The 24,982-nt window shown below is 42.3% G+C and overlaps 1 protein-coding gene across 1 annotated transcript in view; it reads left to right on the plus strand.

The window, feature by feature from the left end:
* The window catches only part of ARHGEF28 (Rho guanine nucleotide exchange factor 28), a 175,489-nt gene that overhangs the window by 44,218 nt on the left and 106,289 nt on the right, over nucleotides 1-24,982 (plus strand). The window contains exons 3-6 of the mRNA XM_063127928.1: nucleotides 255-396; nucleotides 2,800-3,093; nucleotides 21,320-21,503; nucleotides 23,938-24,118. Of these exons, the coding sequence (XP_062983998.1) occupies nucleotides 255-396; nucleotides 2,800-3,093; nucleotides 21,320-21,503; nucleotides 23,938-24,118 (801 nt within the window). The remainder of the gene's footprint in view (nucleotides 1-254; nucleotides 397-2,799; nucleotides 3,094-21,319; nucleotides 21,504-23,937; nucleotides 24,119-24,982) is intronic.

The raw sequence follows: 24,982 nt of genomic DNA on the forward strand, positions 1-24,982 counted from the left end.
ATTTATTTGTACATCATTGACACAATCCAGTGTTAAATGCTTTCAACTTCCATTGATTTCAGTAGGAATTTTTTTTTAGAACGTGCTTAACTTTTCTACTGAAATCAATGGGGCAGTTTGGATCATATACAATATATATTGCCCCCCCCCTTTACATGTTGCCTCTTCTTTGTAGTTATAAGTAATTCTCCTTAAAGATATTGCATTGAAAGAAAAGCAAACTATAGCTCAACAATGTTATGTTCATTTTCCAGGGACAGATCACAATATATGGAAAATTTGACAACGTTCTCCAAGGGGATGCTGAATTTTACTTTGTTTACAGTGGCTCGACCCAGAGGCATGTGGTTTTTGCTAAGCATGTTACTGATAACACCCTTGAATCTATCGTTCCAGGTGAGTGTTGTAGTTGCACTACATTGACCCCGTTCAGATGACACGATAAGCCACAGTGGTGAAGCATTTTGAGCTAAACATTATGGCTTAGTGTGTTGTGTGAACCATTCCTAACCATAGTGGCTACATAACTACAGTTTAAACATGCTCACTAACCCATTTGCTGCAAAAGGGTTAGCGGCCTAACTGTGGCTTAGTGCGCTGTCCGAACAGGCCCATTGTCGGGTTGACTTCCCACTATAGCATTGTTATTATTGCAAGAGGTGGTTGATGAAGTCTGATATTTCAATGGTTCTCATCACAGTGGAAGTCCAAAGGCAGGGAGGGATCTGCCAGAGAAGCACGTGTTATGGCTGATCCACTTGAGGCACACTCTCTGGCCTGAGTGATGGTGACTTGCCTCAGGCCACTCTGTGAGCTTAGTGAACGAGGAGCCTTTCAACCCAAGTTTCTGCAGTCCTTGTAGGGCACTCTGCTCACTCTACTCAACTGGCTCTCAGTGTGAGGCATATTGGCTAAGGCATCAAAGCAACGTTGCCACAGGGGGCATTTAAGGCAACACATTGCTTATATCGTCCCTGTCCAGAGCCCCCATATCATTTTTCCAGGGCCATTAGAACATGGGTGGGTGGGATTCTACACACGTACCATGGTCCTGTTCCATATCCAATGAATTTCATTAGTTAGGAAATAAAAGTTTCTGTTTTAATTCTGAAATAACAGTTTCTACATTTCTGAAATTATGCCATACCCCACACTGGGTTTTTTTCTATCATGGCACTGAGCATGCACAGCATACACATGGTTTTGGGAGTGAGGATTCCCACTATCCTGGGATTAACATCTCTGATTATTATTCCAAAATCCAAATTAGTGTCATACCTTTATTGAGCCAACCAAAAATTCAACAATACATATTAATTACATTGAAAATGTGTGATTAAAACTTAATAAAAATGTTTTAAAATGTGCAAGCTTTTGACATCTCCAGATCTCTTCATTAGGCAAGTTGTTATGAAAAGCAGATGGGGATAGAAAGGCTGACTTGATGTTGAAGTCCTGATATCTGTATGATTACAGTTTTGAAAAGGAATGAGGTTTCTCTGAATGTCTGCAGAACCTTCTTCCTCATTCTATTTGTGATCCCGCTGGCCAAGTCCTCCCCGCACCCTCCCCAAAACCTGGCAGTGCCTCTGTAGCTAGACAGTGTGGCTATTCACACAACATATTTAATCCACAGTGAAACTGCAGTGTGTGCAGGTTGCATGCGGCTGCCATTTTGAATATGCAATCCCTGCTCAGGGGTTGTCGTGCTAACCTGGAGAGCATGGGTGATGTGAGGATTAAATAACCCTCACATTAAGCCATGGTTTGTAAGGGTTTTGCATAAACCATGGTTTGTGTGGGCATAACCCATGCTCACCCAGTTCACATGACACAGCAACCCCCAAGTATGGGGGGGTTGTATGTGCAACATGGTGCCCGCAGGGGCCACGGCTCATTGTAGGTTAAATAACCCACGATAAGCTGTGGCGTGGCCTCAGAACCTGGTCAATCCTACATTGCCTAGAGCAACATGGCTTGCGCTACCATAGTTGCTGCCACATGGGTGAGCAAATAGAGAGAAGCTCTTTTTTGTTTATACTAACGACAGCCTCCTCTCTGATGGGGCAACTCTAGATAATGCATCTCTGTATTCCTGTGGTTTATTGATTATCCCTCCACCCCCAACACCCCCCCTTTCATGTGTATAATCTCTGAAAATAAAATTTTAAAATATGGTCACTTTTAATCTTTGCGCTCAAAATATTTTTGCGCTTGGTTTAGTACACATTGTCATGACTAAGCCCACATTGAAGGAGAAAAGATCTACGTGAATGTAACTGAAATTGCTTTGTTCTTTACTTGTTTTACATAATGCAAGCCATAGCTTGTGAATGATCTGTATTTGCAAAGTTTAGTTATATTCAGTAGAGGCTGGTGGCTCCAGTGTCAGTGGGGCAATGAATCTGCTCCAGGATTCAGTCAAAACCAGTCACAACTTTAAAGGAGCTATCCAACATTGGATGGGCCCTTTAGCGTTCTGACTGTATTCTGACTTAAACCAGTCAGTGACATCAGAGCCACTGGTCTCCACTGGTTATATTAACAATTTAATGCTGCTTCATTGGGAGGAAAACGGTGCCATGGAGAGCATGAAGGCCCAGTTCATGACTACTGAAGAATCTAATCAGCCTGTTCTCCACTGCATCTAACTTAATGATGCAGACATTCAAGCTAATGCAGCTGACTCATATTCAGTCCAACTTTTCCATTCTTGAAGAAAGATGGGAATATGTATATATTTTTTCACCTGGAGGCATATTATCATGGAGTGTATAAATCTTTCTCACATTTTTTCAGCTCACGGAGAACAAGAAGTTGTTTCTGTCGCTGTGGTCATGTACACAAAGGAGGGTGTACCTGTGACTCTGGGCGTCTCATCTGTAACTTATAAGCAGGACACGGCCTGTGAGTTAGCATGGTATCTAGTGAGCCAAGTGGATTGCCTCACTCCCTCTGGTCACCACACACTTCTCAGGAGGTTTGGTTTAACGGTGGACGATGTTCAGTCAGTAGATCATGATGTCATGCTAGCTATGGCCCATGAAGAGATTCCACCTGCTTGGAATATCGTGGGGAATAGTTCAGAAGATGGTAAGTGCTTCTCTTTTACCCAGACTGTACATATTTCTCTGTAATACATGTCAGATTCTAAGACTGGATTCACACTTATTTAAGCCACGGTGGGTTGTGGTAAATGCTGGCGTGTGCCAGGCGACTTCTGAATATTCAAACCATGACTGGTTGTTGTGTCATCTGAACCCGACGAGGATTGTGGCGTGGTTAACAAGCCTTGAATATTCAAAATGGCCACATGCACATGCCACAGCTCACTGTGGCTTAAATAAACCATGGTGGGCTCCTTGATCATGTGAACTGTCTGTTACTGCATTGAGTGTATAAATGGGGGGGGGAAGTTCAGTAAGAGTTCAGGGGCAGCACTGCATCATGGGTGAGGAACATTTTTTTCTGTTGAAGGCTGCATTCCCTTGGAGGTAATCTGCATGCTGGTAGTGGGCGGGGCTGAAGCCAGTGTTGGGTGTGTACACCGCCCCTTTCCTATCTTTCACTTCCTTCCACCTCCCACCCTCCCTGTTCCTCCTACTGCCTTCCAAGGGATGGACAGATTTCCCTTGCCAGAGGTCTGAATTGATTGTTTACAGAGGATTTATAAATTAGTTAGAGGTCCCCAATCTTTTTGAGTCAGTGGGCACATTTGGAATTTTGAGAGTGTCATGGGCGTTCTCACAAAATGGCTGCCATGGGCACCTTGCCCATGCATAAAGTGGCTGCCATGGTAGGCATGACTGGTTGCAGACTACTCGTTTCTCAGAACTGGTGAAAGTAAAAGAATCGTAATTTGCCCAACAACCCAAGTACAAAGTTGAAGTGGGGTTTGAGCTACAAACCCCAAAACAGCTCTTTTGAACCTAAATAAGGATGGTGCAAGAGGGTAGCGCTCTGCTTTGCACCAACCTAGCCTTCCAGTTATTTTTTTTAATTAAAAAAAAATCTTAAAAAGAAATAAAATAAAAATCAGGAGAGGCAGGGATCCTGGCAGGCACCAAGAGAAGTGTTCGGTGGGCATGTTGGTGACCACAGGCACTACATTGGAGACTCCATCCCCAGGAGCCCAGGTTGCCCTGCACTACAGGTTCTGTTTCCTGAGGAGGACAGATAATTGGAAATGTGCAGCTTTTTTTGTGATAACTCTTAATTTACAAACATACAAGCCAAGTATGGGAACATAGAAAAACATCAATTCAGACTATGAGTCTGTAAAGCTACCTAAAAGTAAAACAGTAAGTGCCTAGATCTACAGTGTTTAGTTATTATTCAGCGCTGTGACTGCTTTTATATATCCTACTTGTTTGATTTTTTCTGTGCCTGCCTTCTTGTTCTTGTTTTGCGACCACTTGCTACTGGTTGTGGCCGGGATTGCTCTGGTTAATGCTGTTCTTCGCTTGTTTTATTTCTCTGGCTTCTTGCTATTTCTCTCTCCTCATTTTCTTCTCTCAATTCTTTTCTCCTCATATCCATTCCTTATGGCTCATTCCCATTTCGTTTCTCCTAACTTAGTTCCTATTCGGTGTCTCCCCTCTTCTCAGCTGCCTTTTTCGTGTTCCTTATGGAACTGTCAATCTCTTGCTTCTAAGGCCCCTGTCATTCACAACTTGTTTATCTCTAGGTCTCTTCACCTCCTTGCTCTTACTGAAACCTGGCTTCCTGCCCATGATACTGCCATCTTTGCTGCCCTCTCTCTTGGAGGACTCTCTTTTTCTCATACTAGTCGCCCAGAGGGTCGTGGTGGTGGTGTGGGTCTTTTATTATCTAGTTTGTGCCAGTTCCAGCCTCTTTCCATTCCACCATCACATTGTTTTTCCTCCTTTGAGGTACATGTGGTGAGGCTTTTCACTCCATTGCGGCTGCGGATTGCAGTTCTGTACCGCCCTCCAGGCTCGTCCTCAAAATTTATCTCTGATTTTGATTCTTGGCTGTCCTTTTTCCTCTCTGATAACTGTCCTACCCTTATCTTGGGTGATTTCAATATTCATGTGGATGACCCTCAAGACGCTGCAGCTCTACGATTTCACTCATTATCTTCCTCTTATGATCTTAAGCTTTGGTCTGATGCATCCACACATTCCCTTGGACACTGTTTGGATTTTGTTCTCTCAGCCAGAACACAGCAACATCTCTCAGCCAGAACACAGCAAAGACTCAAAAAGGCTCAAAGAATCTTTGTTTAAATTAAAAACAAAGTCTTTACTTGCACAGAGGTTTAGTTACAGCAACATACTCACAGATGATCATAATAATTTATAGCAGCATTACAGATGAGTGGAACAAAGATGGGTGCAGGATGGGAGGATGAAAAGCATACAAAACACAGCTACTTATATAGGGTAAATCTGTATAATCATGGAATCACTAATTGATTAATTGCAAAGCATCTCATGCCAATAATCCAATAACTGTCCAGCTGTAACCTTGGCATTTGGAAAAACACTTTTTTGCTGATTGCTTCATTTTTCTTCGTGCCTCCAGGCACTTGTAAAACAGTGGGAAAAGTAAAACCAGATCCAGTCCAGGATCCAACAGCTCTTTCAACGTGTTGGCTAATGGTAGCTCGTCTTCTTCTTTTCCCCTTTCAGTAGGGGTTCCGCAAGGCTCGGTGCTTGGCTCGTTGTTGTTTTCTTTATACATGTTGCCCTTGGGTAATCTTATTCAATCTCATGGTCTCCAATATCATCTGTATGCCGATGATACACAATTATATCTTTCATCTCTGGAACTTTCTCCTGATGTTCATGATCGTATCTCGGCATGTCGTATCTCGGCATGTCGGCATATCTCAGCTTGGTTGCTTCATCGTTGTTTGAAACTTAATATGGCAAAGACAGAATTGCTTGTTTTTCCTCCTAAATCTTCTCCTCATCTCTCATTCTCTCTTACTGTCAATGATGTTACACTTACTCCAGTCAAGGAAGCTCGTAGTCTTGGCTTTATATTTGATTCCTTGCTCTCCTTTATTCCTCATATTGAGGCAGTAGCTAAATCCTGTCATTTTTTCCTGTATAATATTGCCAGGATTCGATCATTTTTGTCTGTCTCTTCTGCCAAGACTCTTGTTCATGCATTGGTTATTTCTCGGTTGGACCACTGCAACCTTCTTCTCACTGGCCTTCCTTCTTCTCACATCAGTTCATTGGTTTCTGTTCACCACTCTGCTGCTAAGATCATCTTCTTGGCTCGCCTCTCTGACCATGTTACTCCACTTCTGAAATCTCTTCATTGGCTTCCAATTCACCTCAGAATCCAATATAAACTTCTCCTGTTGACCTACAAAGCTTTTCAGAGTCAAGCTCCTCCCTAACTTTCCTCTCTCATCTCACACTATTGCCCCGCTCGTGCTCTTCACTCCTCTGATGCCATGTTTCTTACCTGCCCAAGGGTCTCTACTTCCCTTGCTCGCCTTCGTCCATTTTCTTCCGCTGCCCCTTACGCCTGGAACACTCTTCCAGAACATTTGCGAACTACAAGTTCAATCGCAGTTTTTAAAGCTCAGCTAAAAACATTTCTTTTTTCTAAAGCTTTTAAAACTTGATTTTGATCTGACTTTTATACTGTTAGTTTTACTCTACCCAGTGCCTGTTTGGTGCATTCTCTTCCCCTTCTTATTGTTTTATTATGATTTTATTAGAATGTAAGCCTATGCGGCAGGGTTTTGCTATTTTATTGTTTTACTCTGTACAGCACCATGTACACTGATGGTGCTTAATAAATAAATAAATAAATAAATATAATAATAGATCCCCCAAGGTGGCTTTTGCCACCAGGTTGCAAAACAATCCCCACCCCCACCCTTGCTGGCTGCACTCCTAATCCAAATTGTGTTCTCTGTAGCCCCAAACTGGGCATGTGGAGTGTATCACGATTAGTAGCCACCAGCTATCAATATTACAGAAATATCTTCCAGCTATCAAAAACCAATGAGCAATCATCTTGAACTAAGTTTAGAAACATTGTCGGCTGACGATTGGTAAACATTTGTAAAGTATCAATTTCTGTTAAAAATGGTAATAACTTCATTAATATGTTACCATAGCAGCATTGGATACCACATTCTCTGGTAACTTTTTTGTAAAGACAAACCACTTGGGTTAGGCAAATGACGTAGTTGCTCTCCATGCCAGCATTACTGAAGAATGAATTGGTCTTCAGAAATGAAATGGAAAATTATAAACTGCTGTTGTTTTATATTGTGAAAATTAGCGTCCAGATAAGGAAATTCAGTTTGTGCCAGGAGCTTCACAAAGCTTTAATAATTCCCCCCCTATACTTTAGTCTCTCTCTTTCTTTCTTTTTTCTTCTTTTTTTAAACCTCCCATCCATTAAGCTTTGTTTCCTTAATGGATTTAGTTCAGTTTATGAATAATACTTGTCAACAACAGACGAAAACTTTGATCCTTCAAACAAAGCAAAGATGATGGTAATAAAATATCTCCACCTTGATTCCTAGCAGATGAAGTCTTTTTATTCAAAAATTGTTATTACATATACAAAAGGAGGAATCCATTGTCTTTAAACAATCAAAAGAATGCTGCAATACAGGAATTTTGGCTAAGTAACAGCTTATTTAGTACAATACCAGCCCTAAGGATCTGTAACTGGTTGTTTTAGCCCTATTTGGTAAGTTTTGCATTGAATCATATTAGGCATAGAATATAAATAAAGGCCTATACATATGTAAATAAAGCTGGGATTATTATTATTATTATTATTATTATTATTATCATCATCATCATCATCATCATCATCATCATCATCATCTTGCTTCAGAGGAAGTAGAATTATTGTAGGTGGAGTTAAAGAGTGCAGGCACTGTGACTTCTTTAACCCCTGGTTGGTCGTGGCATGTGCTGGCAGCCATAAACAATAAAACAGCACAGGAATCTGTTAAACAGCACAGGAATCAGTAAAACAGTCAATAAAACATCAACAAAACAACCTGGAACTAGGTCTCTAAAATGCCTGGGAGAAAAGAAAGGTTTTTGCATGGCACTGAAAAGCCTCCTTGGGGAGTTTATTCCATAGATGGGGTGCCGCATCTGAGAAGGCCCTGTCTCTTGAAGCCACCCACCTAGCTTCCTTGGATGCTTATAGGAGTTTTTTGATGCTGGCCTGCACCTTTTGTAATGGAAGTCAGGTCTGATTCCAGACCAAGGCCTTTGCTAAACCTACCATTAAATCTGCGCTGGATGAGGGGAGACCCCATGATGCAAGTATCACGGGATGTCCATCCTAGTCTACACGTCAGGCGCGATGAGCTCAAGGAGAGACCCGTTGCATCCGCCATTTTTTTTAAAGGAACGAAGTGCATGAACACTCGTGCGCCAAGGTAAGGGTTGGGTTTTTTTAAAAAAAAAATGGGTTTCCCTGCTCCCCCCACCCTGTCCCTGATGGGCGCAGTGCTCCTGGGGAGCGCTGCAGCCTGTGCGCAGCTCCCGGCTCCGCAGCTTTTCTTGTGCGGAGCCGGGAAAAGCCGCAAAAACGGGCCACACACTCGTGGTCTCAGGCTCAGCCCAAGACCGGGGGAAAAAGCGGGCCCAAAGGGGTAGGCTATATCCCGGGGCCAAGCGGGGTTGATCCCTGCTTGAGCTCAGGATCCCCTGTGCGTCATCTGGATGCACAGGGATGATCCCGGGTATTACCCCGGGACATAGCCTGGTCTAGCAAAGGCCCAAGAAAGATGTGAAATTTCTTCCTAAATAAAACATTCAGTTTTATTGAGATCACTGTCAGGGCTGGATTTAAACTTGTTGTAGCCCTAAGCTATAACATGAGTGAGGCCCTTCCCCCTTCAACAAATAATAAAAAATTTAAATACAAAATACAGGCTGTACATTAAACGGAATTTGACAGTCGTGTAATTTCAAGAGTAACAGAGTTGATGGAAATCCTCAGTCTCTTTGCTATCAGAGGCACTGAGTAAGGTATCCCTGGAGATAGTTTAGACTGACCCCAACCACATAACACTATTCCCCCTTCTGAAGTGGTCTTCATTTTGTAAGATGTTTATGGTTGCTCGGTGGCAATGTTGTAAACGTTTCCCCCCCTCTTTCTTTCTAATGGGAGCCCCCTTGTAATGTGTGGACCTACGCTGTAGCTTTTTTAGCTTGTATGTATATCTGGCCCTGATCACTTTATGGAGCATAGTTACATGGGTGTCACAAAATCTTTATTGGGTGTGATGTGACTAGTAATGAATAACCCAGCTCTCTCTTCCTCCATTGCCATGCCACCAAACAACCCTTTCTTTCACTTTTGAATTGGTTTGTAAATCAGTGTGCTCCTGTGCTCTGTAATCTTGTGGTGAGGTGAAACTGACCACAGTCTCAAGGAAAGTCTGGGTAAGTGGCTTGCCAGTTTTGTTTCAGCAGGCGCTGCCCAACTCAAGGCAAAAATCTAGATGATGATAATGATGAGCCAAGCCCTGCCCTGCAGTGGCATGCCACCACAGGAGTGTTCTTGGCTTCTGTTAGTCTTAATCAAAAGCGCCAAACACCATCAAAGCAGCCGGCTTGTGCAACGCCTCCCTATTTGGAAAGCCTTTTGTCTGCCTCTTTGATTTCCTTCATTTGCTGGAGGCTGTGCCCTTTCCATCATATAGAGCCTATAAGATGTACTAAAAGGGACTGGGGGAGACCAGCGCAATCTTCCCTATCCTCTCACCACCCACAGCAAAGTTGTTCTCTCCCCTTTCTGTGATGCACCGGGGTTTGTGTATGTGTGTGATAGGTTCTGAACTTTCTGTATGGGGAGTTGCAGGACTGTCAAAGGGAGAAAAAGGGTTGGAACATGCTTTGATTGACTTGGAGTTATCATTGGCACCTTTGCAAAACAAGCCTGGCATGTTTTTCATTCAAAGACATTTTGGATGAGTTTTGCTTCTGAGTGTTTGGGACTCTTCAAAGCAGAGGTCAGGTAATCGCCCTGCAAGCCTAAAGTGGGGAAAATAAAGCAAAATACTGGTACCAGGAAGGACAAGGGTCAAGCACACATGGTAGGCCTCACCTCGTCCTGGATCCTGTCCACAATTGCAGTACAAATTGAAAAGTATCCTTTATAACTGGACAAGCAAAGGCCAAAGTTACTGGATCTGTACCAACAATAGCAGAGGTGGGGAACCACTTTGGGTCTGGAGGTCTCTGGCCTAGGCCAGGAGCAGATAGGCCCTACGGCTTAAGAGAAAGAATCTGATTCAAAGTTAGAGCAGGATGGTTTAGAACCCAGTCCAGTTGTGGGAAACTCAGGGACTGGGAACTCCACTCAGCTCTGGTTGCAGGCTGATTGAGGATGATACCCCTTATCAGCCGCAGCTGCAAGATTTGGCCTTGAACGGTTTTCAGCCTGAGATTGTGACAACTAAGCAGGAGGTAGATTCTTCAGGGAAAGGGGTGTTTCTCAGTTTAAGGCATCAGCTAAAGAGGGCAAAACAGAGACCCCCTCTTAGACATGGTGCTTGTGAGAGACCAAAGAGCCTTTACTGGGAACATCTTAATTGCCTGGAATACTTTCTTACCCGGACAGATTGTGAATTCTTCTCTGCTTTGAATCCTGTATCGTTAAAACACTGACTTTGACTTTGTGTGGGGAACAAAGCAGCGCACGAATAGTCTGTGCCTAGTCTAATAGATGTATTGCTTTCTATAAACCTCGTAAACATTGCTGTTAGCTCTGGAAAGTTGATCTATGTAACCTGGACTTCTGCAATAAAGAGTTTTGCTGTTATTTGTTTCTGTGTTGGGTTGCCAGAGTGTGTCGGGAAGTTGGTCCTAACAGGGGGCCAATCCTCCATGGGCTGGATGATGTCAGGGTCCAGATGGCACCTCTTGGTCAGCGACCCAGCTTTGCTCTGCCTGGTCTTTCCCTGCCTAGGCAAACCCTGCATAGACAGCAAAGTCCACTGAGGTGCCTCAGTGTTCCCTGGCCTTCTCCCCACAAGGCAAGGTAAGCTGATGGAACTGCAAAGGGGGCTCAGACGGCTTCGTTGTGTCATCACTTTCCCCATGCTCTGTTGCTCTACTGCTCCCTCTGTTCTCTGAGGAAGCAAGGCTTTGGTGTGGGGAAGGCACCTTGCCTGAGGCCCTGCGAGCCGGTTGGGCTGGCCTAGAAGGCCAAATTTGACCTGTAGGCCATGGGTTCCCTATCTCTGAACTGTAGAAGCCAAGTTAGTATGGATATGAGCAATTCTATGTGCCAAGTGGTCACAACTGACTAGCAAGTGGCTGTTGACATATTTTCTTTAGCTTTAATTACTGGTTGCTCAAATGATGTTATTTTGGGATAAATTGCATTATTTCTTGAGCCTGTAGCCAAAATATACAGTTCAAGTGATAACATCGAGTTAAAACCAGTCTTCTCATGCGCCAGGATGTAATAGGCCTTTGACCACCCAAACAAGCTCTATGCAAACTCTGTGCAGACATTGCAGTAAGAGAATAATTAGGGTCTTCTTCAGTGAACTTTGAAATACAACTAATAAGAATCTTTATTCTCCAGTAAGTGTTGTGAACTAGTTCTTCTGGGCTAGGTTGATGAATCACATGCCTCCATATTAAGATTACTTGGGTGACTGCAATTGCTTTTTAATTAAATATGGATATTTACTGTTTCCTCCATCCTCAAATGAGGAATAATGAATAATAAGAATTTTATAATATTACAAAATTTGATTTTTGTGAGCTTTAATGTATGCTAAAATTAATTATAAACTCTAACTAAGGATATAGGTAGGAAATACTGCATCTTATTTAACTTTGTTCCAGAAATTGAATTGACTTCCTGTTTGCTTTTATAAATGTGTCGTAGTGATTTCTTTTTACAGCAGGCTGATGGTGAATTATTTTCCAGGATCGGTTCCTCTTTCTGCATTAAATGTCATATCCAAATGTAACTTTCCTTCAGATGTATTGGACTCCCAGCATACTCCAGCCCAGGGGTGCAGAACCAGATGGGGGAGACGGATGACCCCCACCCCCTTGAGCCCTCCATAGGCCTATGACATCAGGTGGACATGGGCACAGCCTGACGTCAGTGAGTGTGGCCTCACCCACTTGACATCATTTGCTCCTTGGCCCAAGTGCCATGTAGATCTTCCCATTGGGGAAGCCCTGCGTGCAGCAAAGCCGAGCTGGGCTAGCCCCTATCACTCCAACTGATGGGGATCAATGGGAACTAGGTCAGCTCTACCCCATTTTTGTATGCTTTGTTACCTTCCTGCACTGGGGAAAGGAGGTGGGGCATGCGATGAGGAGGTGGTGGGGACTCAGCTGGCTTTATGCCACCCGTCTCTTTCAGTGTGGCAGGAAAAGTATCTAATGTTGTTAACTGCAAGTAACTTCATGTGCACATGGAATCAAAGGAACATAGGAAACTGCCTTATACTGAATCAGACCATTGGTCCATCTAGCCCAGTATTGTTGACACTCACTGCCAGAGGCTCTCCAGGGTTTCAGGAAGGATTCTTTCCTTGCCCTACCTGGAGAAGCTGGGGATTGAACTTTGGAACTTCTCCATGCCAAGCAGGTGCTCTATCACACTGGGCTATGGCCCCTCCCCTAGATTCCAACCCACCCTTGCCCAACCTGGGGCAATGGGGGATTATAGGAACTGTAGTCTAATACATCTGTATAGCACCAGGTTGTGGAAGTCTGAGCTAGTTGCTAGAGCTAGTCATTTGGTGTTTGACTCTTAAAATATACTTGCTCTGGATTTCTCTGGTAGTGTCCCAACCAAGCCATGTAGGTCAGCAAAAGTCTCTTTGGTGTTAAAATATAGCAGTAGTTTCGGAACAGTTGGGCACAACGGTGGCTTCAAAACTGTATGGCAGGAATGGATAACTTATCCCCCTCTAGGTGTTTTGACCTACATGATCACTCACCCTTCGCTATACTGGTTAGGACTGATGAGAGTTGTAGGCCAAAACATCTGGATGGCCACATATTGCCCGCCCCGGCTGTATGTGTTATACCAGTCATGTATTGAAGTCTGCCAGATGCTGGATAAACCTTTTGTTTTTGTGCTGAGCTGCAAGGTTTATTGAGCATCTTGAGGACTACCTACATGGCCATTATACTATGCAATGGCTCAGGGGCCTCACATTATGCTGTCCAGCTTTAGATGTTTAAGGGAGGAAGCTTGGTGAAGGCCATCTGCCTGCGTTCCTTGCTAGGATAACTGAGTGCCAACTAGTTCAGCCTTTCCCAACCTGGTGCCCTCCAGTTGTTTTGGACTTCAACTCCTACTAGCCCCAGCCATCATGGCCAATGTTCAGGAATGCTGGGAGCTGAAGTAAAAAACAAACAAACATCTGGAGGCCACCAGGTTGAGGGAATGCTGTTCTAGCTGTTCATCACAGGTTAGTACTAAATTAATGGGTCCACACTGTTGACATGTTTTCTTTAGCTTTAATTACTGGCTGCTCGAATGATATTATTTTGGAATAAATTCACATGTGTACTAGTCAGCATTACTTCCAGTCATTCAGAAACTGTGATGAAGAATCTGAGTTGGCTCAAAGGAGTGGACAGTCCAGTGAGGAGGAGTTTAGATCATGTATTCTTTGCTTTGGATGGTTAGCATTAATTCAGACTCCCATCATGCTAAGTTATGTTGCTTGTAGTTGGGTGAATTTCCTCATTGCTCTTGGCAAATGTGTCATCCTAAACCATCCACTAACTTTCTAAATGTAGAGTGACCATATGAAAAGGACAGGGCTTCTGTATCTTTAACAGTTGTATTGAAAAGGGAATTTCAGCAGGTGTCATTTTTATGCATGCAGACCCTGGTGGAATTCCCTCTTCATCACAACAGTGAAAGCTGCAGGAACCCTGCCTAGCGTGACCAGATACAAAAGAGGGCAGGGCTCCTGCAGCTTTCACTGTTGTGATGAAGAGGGAATTTCACCAGGGGCTCCATGCATACAAATAACACCTGCTGAAATTCCCTTTTTGATTTAACTGTTAAAGATACAGAAGCCCTGTCCTCCTTTTCATATGGACTCCCTCCTAAATGCCGTGTGTAACACCATTGCAAACCATTCAAAACAAGGGTTGAGTACTAGCATGTAGAGTTGTGGCTTGCGCCATGGGGAAACCATTCAGACAACTGGTTTGCTGTAAACAAGCCAGAAAGGCAGTCAACGGCAAACAGCGTGGTTGTGTGAATCAGTCACCGGCTTCATGCAGTTGCTAAAGTTAGGTAAGTGTCTGCAGGATTAGGGGGTTCACATTAATAATGTGTTATTGGATATGAAAGCTTGTCAACACATTAGTAGCTCAAAGAAAGATTAAGCCTGGAGCAACTGGAAGCTGTCAGCCTGCTGGGACATCTTGTCTTCCCTCCAAGACACATCTAGAGGTTTTAGCTTCCTTCCTGGAAATGAATGAGCTACATCATCCAGGGAAATCTTAGTCATTTCTGTCAGGAGAAATATTTGTTTTGTTTTTAATTATGTCAGCCAGGGGAAAGGATTCAGGTGCAAGAAAGAATAAAAGAAGACTTATGTAATAGGTTAAACAGACTGGTTTTAGCTTGATATTATCACACGAACTGTATATTTTGGCTACAGGCTCAAGAAATCATGCAAAACAAGGTCTAGCTACTAAATCCTTGCCTGGCTACCCACTTCCTTGCAGCATCTCCAGACCTCTATAATAAGAGCTGGATGGCTGATTTTCATAAGAAACAGTTTGAGGAAAAACAGTTCTTTAAAACTGGAAATCTTCCATTGTTCCCAAACGAATTTTGCTTCCCCTACTTTAAAGTAAGCTCTGGCCCCATTTGTTTTAACCATGCATTTGCTTAGAACAAATGCTGTTTAGGTTCCCCCCCCTCTTTTATTTGGTTTAGTATTTTCATTTCCCCCTATAGCCTCAGATTTCAGTGTTGTCTTGCTACTGATAGTCTGACAGTTTTCTGAAAACGTACTTTAAAGTTGGCTGGAAAGTGGAAGGCTGAAAGTGTTCTGCTATCAGAGGACATGATTATGAACCATTTAGGACACAATCCTATGCATAAAGAAAAACATCCTATAACTCCCAATGTTCCCCAGCCAGCAATTCTGGGAGCTGTAGGACTTTTTCCTGTCTAAACATGCATAGGATTGCATCCTTGGTGATACAGCCAGTGGTAGTGCAATGTGCAATGTAGTGCAATGTAAATGGTCAAGAGTGTATCCTGCTACTGCCCAGTTATGGGCAGTGATATAGAGCATCTTTACATTAAGGAAAAATGTAGACGATGACCAAGGGCGACCATGTGATGTGTAATTGAAAACTTCCCATTTCAGCAATGCTCCATAATGCTCAATGAAACAGCGCCATCCAATGGCTGTATTATAGTGCAATGCCGACTTTACACCATAAACTGTGCTTATGGTACCTGTAGAGATAGTTGAAGTACTTAATGTGATAGAGCACAACTAATGCTGAACAAAATCTCAGATATCTAGCAACAGCTTTATTAAGTATTCCTTGGGTTCTTAAGGATGCAGCATTGTGGCGAGGGGCAGGTAGAGTTCCCCTTAGCTTCGACCCAAAGAAAGACTACAGCTATCTCACCTTACAGTCCTGAGGTGCAAATCCATGATTTTGTGACCAGCAAAGTGACAGCAGGAAAGGCAGTGAGACTCTAGCTTAATAGCAGTGGACTCACTAACAGTAATGGTAGGGACAGATCCGTGCTTATCATAAAGACGTTAGCTAGTATCTTCCCAGAAGTGCAGTTTTCAGCCAACTTCGAAGTACCTTTTCATTGAAACTCTAACAGCTATGGTGGCAATTTTTGCTCCTCTAGCTGTTGGCTAACTTGATAGATGACTAACAGTGAAATCTGTCTTGATGGAACACCCATCTTTTAACGATGTTCCACTTTCTAAAATGCTTCTGAATGTGGTGCATGTTTCTTAATAAATACTTTGTTGAAGAGCAGCACTTGGGTTACTGTACTCCTGTCTTAGAGTTTGCAACGATTTATTTATTTATTGCATTTTTATACTGCCCAATAACCGAAGCTCCCTGGGCGGTTCACAAAAATTACGATGTATGTCTAGATGATTTAAAGTGGCCCAGGGGAAAATGTTCTAGGTCAGAGGCCTCTGGGGAGATAGTAAATCAATAGTTGGTTTCCTCCAGGTTTCCTGAGTGCTGGGATGAATAGATGAAACCAAGTGTTTGCTATGGTTTCTTGTTGGTCTTCTAGAATACATAACTGGAATCTAAGCAATATAGAAACTAATGTTGTAAAGCAATTCATCTGTGTTATGTTAACTTTAAGGGGTTTCTTTCAGATATGCCACTTCATTTGTTCTGATAACACAAATGTTGAGCATGGGTTCTGTTTGGTTGGAATAGCAGGTCTTTGATTATTTAAATTATATTTTCGCAGTACATAGGAAACATTCTGTACACAGGACATAACCTTAGTTGACTGCAGCTTTTAACTGGCTTGCTTTGGAGCAGCCTACTAATAATATACTTGGAAAAGCGGTGGCAAATTGCCAGGGAGAGAGTGTAGTTGAGCAGTCGGTGTAGATCAGAGTGAAATTTGCTCTTTCATTTCCCATTTATTGTGCTTGTGACGTCAGTGTTTCTGTTAATCACAGCATATGCCTATTGTAATGGTTGCAAGGTCAATTTGCAAAACCTTTCTCTTGTTTTACAGGGTGGCATTTGATTTTCCAGCTATAATTGGGAGGAAAACAAATGTACAGTCTCACTGTTGATATCTATATTTGATTATACTAGCTGAAGAATTGCTCTGTAATATAATTGGGAGAACTGGAAACATAGGATTGTGCCCCTAGCTACTTGGGACAGTTTACAACCATAAAACCAGACAACAAAATAATAACAAGAGAAACAACAAAAATACAATAATAAAATTATCAAAATAATACTAGGTTTGAAACATTGAGGAGTCAGCAGTAAAGTTAATAATCAAGCAGCAGATGAAAGATGAAATGCCTGTTCAAAGAGGGAGGCCCTAACCTGATCTCTTAAAGTATAAAGTAAAGATGCCAGGTAGATCTCCCTGGGAAGGGCATTCCATAACTCAGGGGCTCCATTTCAAACCAGCCTGTTCTTGTGGCATTTGCCATGCTTAAATTGATACTGTGCACTCTTCTTAAAGGGAGGGCTGATCATGGAATGCTTCCCTTATAGGGGCCCTTTTCACCTTTGCTGTTGGTTCCCCCCATCTTGAAATTGTTCTCAGTTGCCAATCCACAAAGACGGACTCCACGAGCCTGTGCTATGTTCCGGGCTTCAATGTGGGAGCTTGGGGTGAAGTTCAGCATCTCGCCTTAGTGGAATTTCATTGCTCTGACACAAGTCTATTGTGTAAGGCTCTGTGCTTTCCATTCAGCTGTCTGGGCCCCAGGCCATGCTTGCAAGTGGAAGGCTGAAAGGACACAGAAAGAGGGCAAAACGGAAAGAAACACATGGTCCACTATTGTTGCACACCACCAGTTGGACCTCCCTAAATTTAGCCCTGGAAATGGTATGGCAGTGTTGTAACTACAGGAGCCAAAGAAAGTGCAGGGCTAATCTCTTATGGCTCAAAACGACCAGGATGAGGTCTTCGACCAGGATGAGGTCTTCGGGCAAGTCAAAGTGTTTGATTACAATACACATAGAACAAGACAATCAAGACAATTTGGATGAAGGCTGGGAGGAGGGGATTAGGGAAAGCAGCATTGAGTGCCAACTAATGTTGAGATGGATATTTTTATTGTAATAAATGAGTAGCTTCTTTGTTCTATAAACAATGAACATTATGAAGTCTTATAAAGAGGAAAAAGGAAGCATTCTCAACAAATGCAGTAAAAATACAATGGAGCCCAGTTAAGGATCTCATCCTAGAGTTATTGCGGTCCCAAACACCCACTGAAATGAGTGGGAACTTTGGAAGTGCAAAGAATGAAGAATGGGCAAGAATTGCATGTTTGCCTAGGATATACTGTTTCTCTCTCTTGTGCTCTTTCATTGACCGTTCTTGACATCTTTTCTCTAAGGTTCTTTTATCGTAGACAGTATGAAGCAATGCTCCTTCCAGTATACTTTACTTTACAGGTGTGCTTCATGGTGGTGGCCAGCATGGCTTTTTTAGCTTCAGGTATGTAGATTGGGGTGCAGCTGTTTCCTGATCTATGTGCTTGTGGCAAAATCACTTAAATGTTACAAAGTGCCCAAGCTGTCTCATGTGGATCAGTCTAGGTTTGGAGAAAGTGATGCTTAAACCGACTTTGCCATCCTCATGCCCTCCAGTTCATTGTCAGCAGCCATGTTGACATTACGGAGGAAACAAAACAGTGGTCTGAGGGGTGTCTTCATGGTACTGGGTTGGTGATGTCTCCCTTTATTATTTATTTATTATTATTTATTTATATAGCACCATCAATGTACATTTAGACTTTCAATCCCCGTCCTCTTCCTAGTGGAAGGCGACCAATCGCAGGTCACCTTCCACCAGGCACCGCCCGGCCATGCTTCTGCTGTGACTCTGGAGCGAGGCTTAGGGGCTGTCTTGATGCCAAATTGCGCACCCTCACCTTGCTCCAGAGAAAAAAGTTGAGGTAAGTCCCTGACTTTTTTTCTCCGTAACTTCGGTGGAAAGCCCTGGGGTGGGTGCGCAATTGCAGTGGCATTGTATTATCGACGCCGTGCCACCGCGTAACCACCCCTGGGCTTACCAAGAGTTTAGACAGCCCCTTGGTTGCTGAAAGAGGAGTTCTGCTGACAAAAAATGTGGCTGGGGTGGGGGAAGGGGAGATAAAAAGAAGGTGTTGTCACTGCTAATCTGGTGGCAAATTTCACTTTCCAAGGAAAAAAGATTCCCTAAATGGGCAGCCATTTTTTGGAGGGGAATTTTATATCAGGTCTATAGGCAGGCCGAAGCATCTTGAACTGAGCCTGGAAACAAATCGAGGAAGCAGTGGAGTAGATGCCATGGTCCAAGGTCTCTCTCGCTGCTGCATTTGGCACCACAGCTTGCAGATGCTTGTCAGGGGCAGCATAACAACCTTTTACATAAGGATACTGCTATTTTAGACTTTTTATGCTTGCAGTTTTATTTATTTGATAATATTGGTATTCTTTTCTTTTTTTCCAAAACATTGAAAGTGGCATTCTTAGCCTCACAACGAGCTTGTAAAGTAGGTTAGGCTGAAAGAGTCCAAAGCCCCATCCAGTGAGATTCATAGCCAGGCAGGGAATTTGAACCTGTGTTTCCCACATCCCAAACTAACAGTCTGAACCAGTGTTATGTGGTACTGCACCACAGCTGTGAGAGTCAAAATAAAAGTATCATGTGTGGATTATTTCCAAGCAACTGTTTAAGAGCACTATAACCGTGTGTGTGTGTTGGTGTGTTTCATTCCAAACTATGTACTGTACCATTTTGTTTTTCGTAGTGTGTGTGTGTGTGTGTGTGTGTGTGTGTGAGATTCACTCCCAACTAGGTACTGTTCCATTTTAGCTTTCACCTTCCTTTGATCTCCCTATTTACATGTTTAAAAGCAAAGAAGAAAGAGGCAGGTCAGAGAACAAAAACTCTGATGTCACTGTGTCCAAAAGAGATATTTTTAAAAGGCCAGTGAGCTTGGCTCATGGTATTTTTGAGCTTGGCTCATGGTATTAAGATCTTTATATGTTAAAAAAAATATACTCTTAAATTTAACTTGTTTAGTTTAGGCATCTCTAACCCTTGGGGCTTTGGGCAGTGGTTTTCAGACTTTCTACCCTCCAGAGAACCCTTCCACATGGCTCATCTGCATTACGCCGGGTTGGCCTGTTTATCCCTTTATCCCAGTCTTGTCTGCTCTCTCAAGCAGTGGCTCTCCAGGGTTTGGGACAGAGGTCTGTCCTGCCTAGCAGGTCCTTTTAAATTGGAAATGCCAGAGATTGAACCAGAGATTCAAAGCATGTACTTTATCTCGCAGATGTTTCTGCACCACCACCACCACCACCACCACCACCACTGCGGCTTGACTGACAGATAGGATTCGCCTTCCATTTCTTGTAGCCTTTTGCCTCTCTTCCCTGGAGAAGAATTGAAAGATGCTCATCAACACCAATGGAGAAAATCCAAGATTTTAGCACTGCTATGGTGGGGCACCAGCAGGTCCACCCAGAAGCAAAAGGCAACAGCTCATGCCTTTTCTAACTCAGCTTGTACTTTCTGTGGGAAAATGTTTTTAAAACATCAATCTCAATTTGAATTGGAAATAATAAAATTATCCCCCCCCTCTCAAAATGTCAGTTTCTGCTTGGCTTAAGTTGACCACTTGTGAATGGTGCCGCTAAGCATGATGAGTCATGTGGGCTGGCCCACCTGTTGAAAGCTTGTGGAGTGGTGAGAAAGCAGTGAGTTCTTTTAAACCTGACATAAAATTCTGAACAAGATTCTAAAATATTGTCAGAGTGAGTCTTCTGAAGTACACAACATATCAGCCTCCTAAGCGAGGACTGGCAAACGAGTGGAGAAGGAAAAGAGCAGGAATGCATAGTTTCTTGATGAAGAGAAGCAAACAATAAGGAATTACTGTATTCAATTAAGGCATATACAGAATTATGATGGGAGGTTCTGGGAGGAGAACCTGGGAGGTTCTTTGAGGGGTCTGTACCTCCTTATTGGACCCTGCGTCAAATTTTGAACCCATTGGGCTCAAATTGTTGTTTTCATTTGCTGTCCACCACATAGAAGGGTATGTGATCCAGAAGAGGCATCTGTCAGGAGGGGGCAGATGATTTTCAGGGATTCTCCCACTCTCCTCCAGCCTCCCATGTCCCTTCCACCCAAATATAATCTGGAGGGTCAAAACAGTGTTGGAGGTGGCATGTGTGGATTCAGAGGGAAGTGGGAATCCCCCCAAATTGCCTCCCTCCCAATTTGACTGATGGAACCCTCTGCTGGATCAAAGAGCCTTTCATCAGCAGAGGGACACCAGTTGGATACCATCTGTAGGCTGCGGCCATCATCATTGAGTAGACATTGAAATGGGTCTTGAGCCCAGCTCAAGAATTTAGGAATAAACTAAAAATTGGTTCCCCACTCCTCACACCCCAATTATGTTTTCAAGTTTCCCATCATAATAGGAAAAGGACTTTCGGATTCTGCATATGTGGATGTTTCTTTTTGTAACTCATTTATGTCTTAAGTGAATATTGGTGTTACATTGAAGCATACATACAATTTATAAAAAACCTATGTTGTGGATTTTGGATGCATTCAAGTGTATTATTTTCAATTTTAGATTCTAAACAGAAAGAAACCCTTCTCCATCTCACAATGAGATTCGGTTTGGTTAAACTTTCCCAGTTCCTGTTATTCCAGCCAGGTGGGACAGTTGCAATCACTGTACCTAATGAAGATGGGTTCACACCATTGGACTTGGCTTTACAGAATGGACACTTCAGACTTGCTGAAATTTTCTCCAAGTAAGTGCTTGATTTAGTGTCATTTTAATGGTAAGAGCCAAATTAAATGTCTACTTTGATTTGTATATCTCTGCTAATTTCATTCAATTACCCCAATGCAGGTGTTCAAATTAAATGTCTACTTTGATTTGTATACCTCTGCTAATTTCATTCAATTACCCCAATACAGGTGTTCAAATTAAATGTCTACTTTGATTTGTATACCTCTGCTAATTTCAATGGGTTATCCCAGTGCAGGTGTTCAAATACAATCACCCCATAGGAGTTCAATGGTAGACTTAAAAGAGTGTATCCTGTTCATTATAGAATATAAACTAATGTTTGGACTCCCTTTGAGGTTATTATTTATATGTGCAACCCAACATATTCCAAGATGTTGAGGTAGATAACAACATTATACAAGTACAACAAGGGAATGGACAGAGATCCAACCCTGCTCAAAAAGTTGTAGGACTTTTTTATCTGTCTAAAGGTGCATAGGATTGTGGCCCTTACTCTTTACACCATTCCATGAAGTAGACTGTGTTCCACAAAAACTTATGTCATTAGTCTTTACGGCAGGGGTGGGCAGACTTCAAGCTTGTGGGACCTACTTTGTGTTTTACTAGAATCCAAAGATCTACTTTTGCCATATCTACACCAAGCAGGATATAACACTTTGAAAGTGGTTTGAAAACGGTATATGGAACGTGTCACGGCCCCAACAGTTGTCAGTGCACTTGAATACCTTTATTAGGGTGACCATATGAAAAGGAGGACAGGGCTCCTGTATCTTTAACAATTGCATAGAAAAGGGTATTTCAGCAGGTGTCATTTGTATATATGGAGAACTGGTGAAATTCCCTCTTCATCACAACAGTTAAAGTTGCAGGAGCTATACTAGAGTGACCAGATATAAAAGAGGGCAAGGCACCTGCATCTTTAACTATTGTGATGAAGAGGGAATTTCACCAGGTTTTGCATATATACAAATGACACCTGCTGAAATTCCCTTTTCAATATAACTGTTAAAGATACAGGAGCCCTGTCCTCTTTTTCATATGGTCACCCTACCTTTATAAACCAGTAGTATAGATCCTGCCACTGCTATCCTGGTGGAAAAGACATACACTTAAAGTTAAAGAATTCTGGGCCCAAGAATTTGTTCTGAAAACTAGAACTGAATGTTGCTCACAGTCCTACACAATAATTCACTCCCCCCCCCCACACCCACCCAAATTTTCTTAATTTCAGCAGCCTAATTTGGGAAGGTGAGTCATTTTATTGTTGCAGTAAAAACCCTTGTTTATCTACTACAAATCCCCCAGAGAGCCACCAGCAAATCCAGATCTACTTTCTGCCCAGTCCTGTTTTAAGGCAGTACAAGACTCTCTGTTGATTTTGTGGCAAGCGACTAACCCAGTCTTTGTTAGCCTGCCTCCTCAGCTTCTATAATCTTTGTCTATTGACAACCTAGTTATTAGCTACCTCTTTCACTTTCCTTACCTGGGTTGCTTTTCTATCAGATCTTGATGCTCACAAAATATATAGGAGCGGAATAACTTTGAAGGCTGCAAGGGTCTATATCCTTCTGAGAATCTGAGGCTCGTGCAATGTATTGTTGCTGAATGATTGTTAGTTTTGCCCTCTACTTCCCTTTGTCTTTCAGTGCTAAATTGCCACCTGACACAGTGAGCAAAGTAGGCTGCTATTTCTTCTCATTGCTGTGTTTTTATTGGATGCGTATTAATGTTTCCATTACAACTTCATTTCCATATTTTATTGTCAGCTGCTTATTGTCAGAGTACTATATGTAGAGGAAAGGCAGAATATTTTTTAAAAAAAATATAAAATATATATGCAGAGAAAAGCAAAACGAGAAACAAGAAGAATGGTTTAGTTGTTTATTTTCCTCCTTTCAGCCACGTTGCTTTTTTATTTCCAGTTTTGAACAATGGGCAGTTTGTAGAAGAATTTATCCGTGCTTTCATTTGCATGAGAGAAATGGATTTAACGCTGTTATCATATATGTTGTTATGAAAGTCTCACTTGTTTGGAACATTCAAACAATGCAGTGATCCCTTGAGACTATCTGTTTTGCGCTGCAGTATGCTAATTAGCCTGCTGGCTGCTAGTTCTTTTTGACTGTTCTGTATAGCTCACATTTAAATAGGCTGCATCTTTTTGCAAATAATAAAGAAAACCAGGTGTTAGATGCCTATATTATTTTCTTCTGTTACTATTTTTCCAAGTTTGCTTTGTGGTTTCATGGACAAAACTCATCTGAAAAAAACACCACAGCATTTATCGTTGATGTTACATGCCATTCTTTGCAGTGGATAGGTTAGAATTTGAAATGGTGGATGCCAGCGTGAGTGAGGAGTTGCATAAGTTTGCATTTCATGGTTCCTCTGCTCTGTACTCTTACTTCATTCGAGTGAATGTCTTTTTTCAGAAGGCAGGTCAGCCATCCGTTTGAGATTTCTAAAGTGGAGCTTGGCGAGAATGCTGTCCTACAATTTGCTCATTCATCAGGAACTCTGTCAGTGACATTTAATCGCACGGCAGACCATTTGGTAGAATCTAACGTTCAGCTCTTCAGGAAATACTTCTGGGATAGAGCTTTTCTGCACAAGGTAAGTGCCAAACTACAATACAGAGAAGTGTCTTTTTCTGTTTGCAAAACGTTTTTATCTGTTTATTCATGTTTGATAGTTAAGTTGGTCTTCCATAGATTAAAAAAACTTTGAGAATAGTCAGAGCTTTTGGTGACACAAAAAGCAAGAAATTTGTGGCACCTTAAATGCTGTCTGATTTATTATAGCATACACTGTTGTGAACTTGGACTTAATGTATCTGATGAATTGTGCTCTACTCTACAAGAGCACATATCATAGTAAATCTGTTAGCTTTTAAGTTGCCATCCAGTAGAGTGGGTTGTTTATCTGTTGTTTCTCTTATGGTAGCAGCTTCATCCCATAAAAGATGGGTGTAAAATACCAACAGCTATAAACACTTATTTTATTTATCTAAAAGTATTTTTAATCCACCATTAAAGTCACTGGGACTTACTTCTGAGTGTATATATATATGATTATAGTGTAAAGCAGTGTTGTTGTTTTAAAAAGTGTAGCTGATAAGTCATGTAACTATTGGCAAGGCTAGCCCAAGACATTTTGCTGCCCCACCGAGGCTGGTCTGCACTTGGCAGAAAGTCTTACAAGTGCCTCTCCCTCTACTATGAATAACATAGTAGCTAGTTGAAGTAGTAGTTGTATTTACTAACTAAGAGTTTGATGTCCTTTCATGATTCTCAAAATCAGTCATGTGCCTACTGGTAGGGCCATACCTGGCTAATGGGTGAAACTAGGGTGACCATATGAAAAGGAGAATAGGGCTCCTCAGCTTTAACAGTTGTATTGAAAAGGGAATTTCAGCAGGCGTCATTTGTATACATGCAGCACCTGGTGAAATTCCCTCTTCATCACAACAGTAAAAGC

The sequence above is a fragment of the Elgaria multicarinata genome, chromosome 6 (genome assembly GCF_023053635.1).
Source record: "Elgaria multicarinata webbii isolate HBS135686 ecotype San Diego chromosome 6, rElgMul1.1.pri, whole genome shotgun sequence".
Taxonomy (NCBI): domain Eukaryota; kingdom Metazoa; phylum Chordata; class Lepidosauria; order Squamata; family Anguidae; genus Elgaria; species Elgaria multicarinata.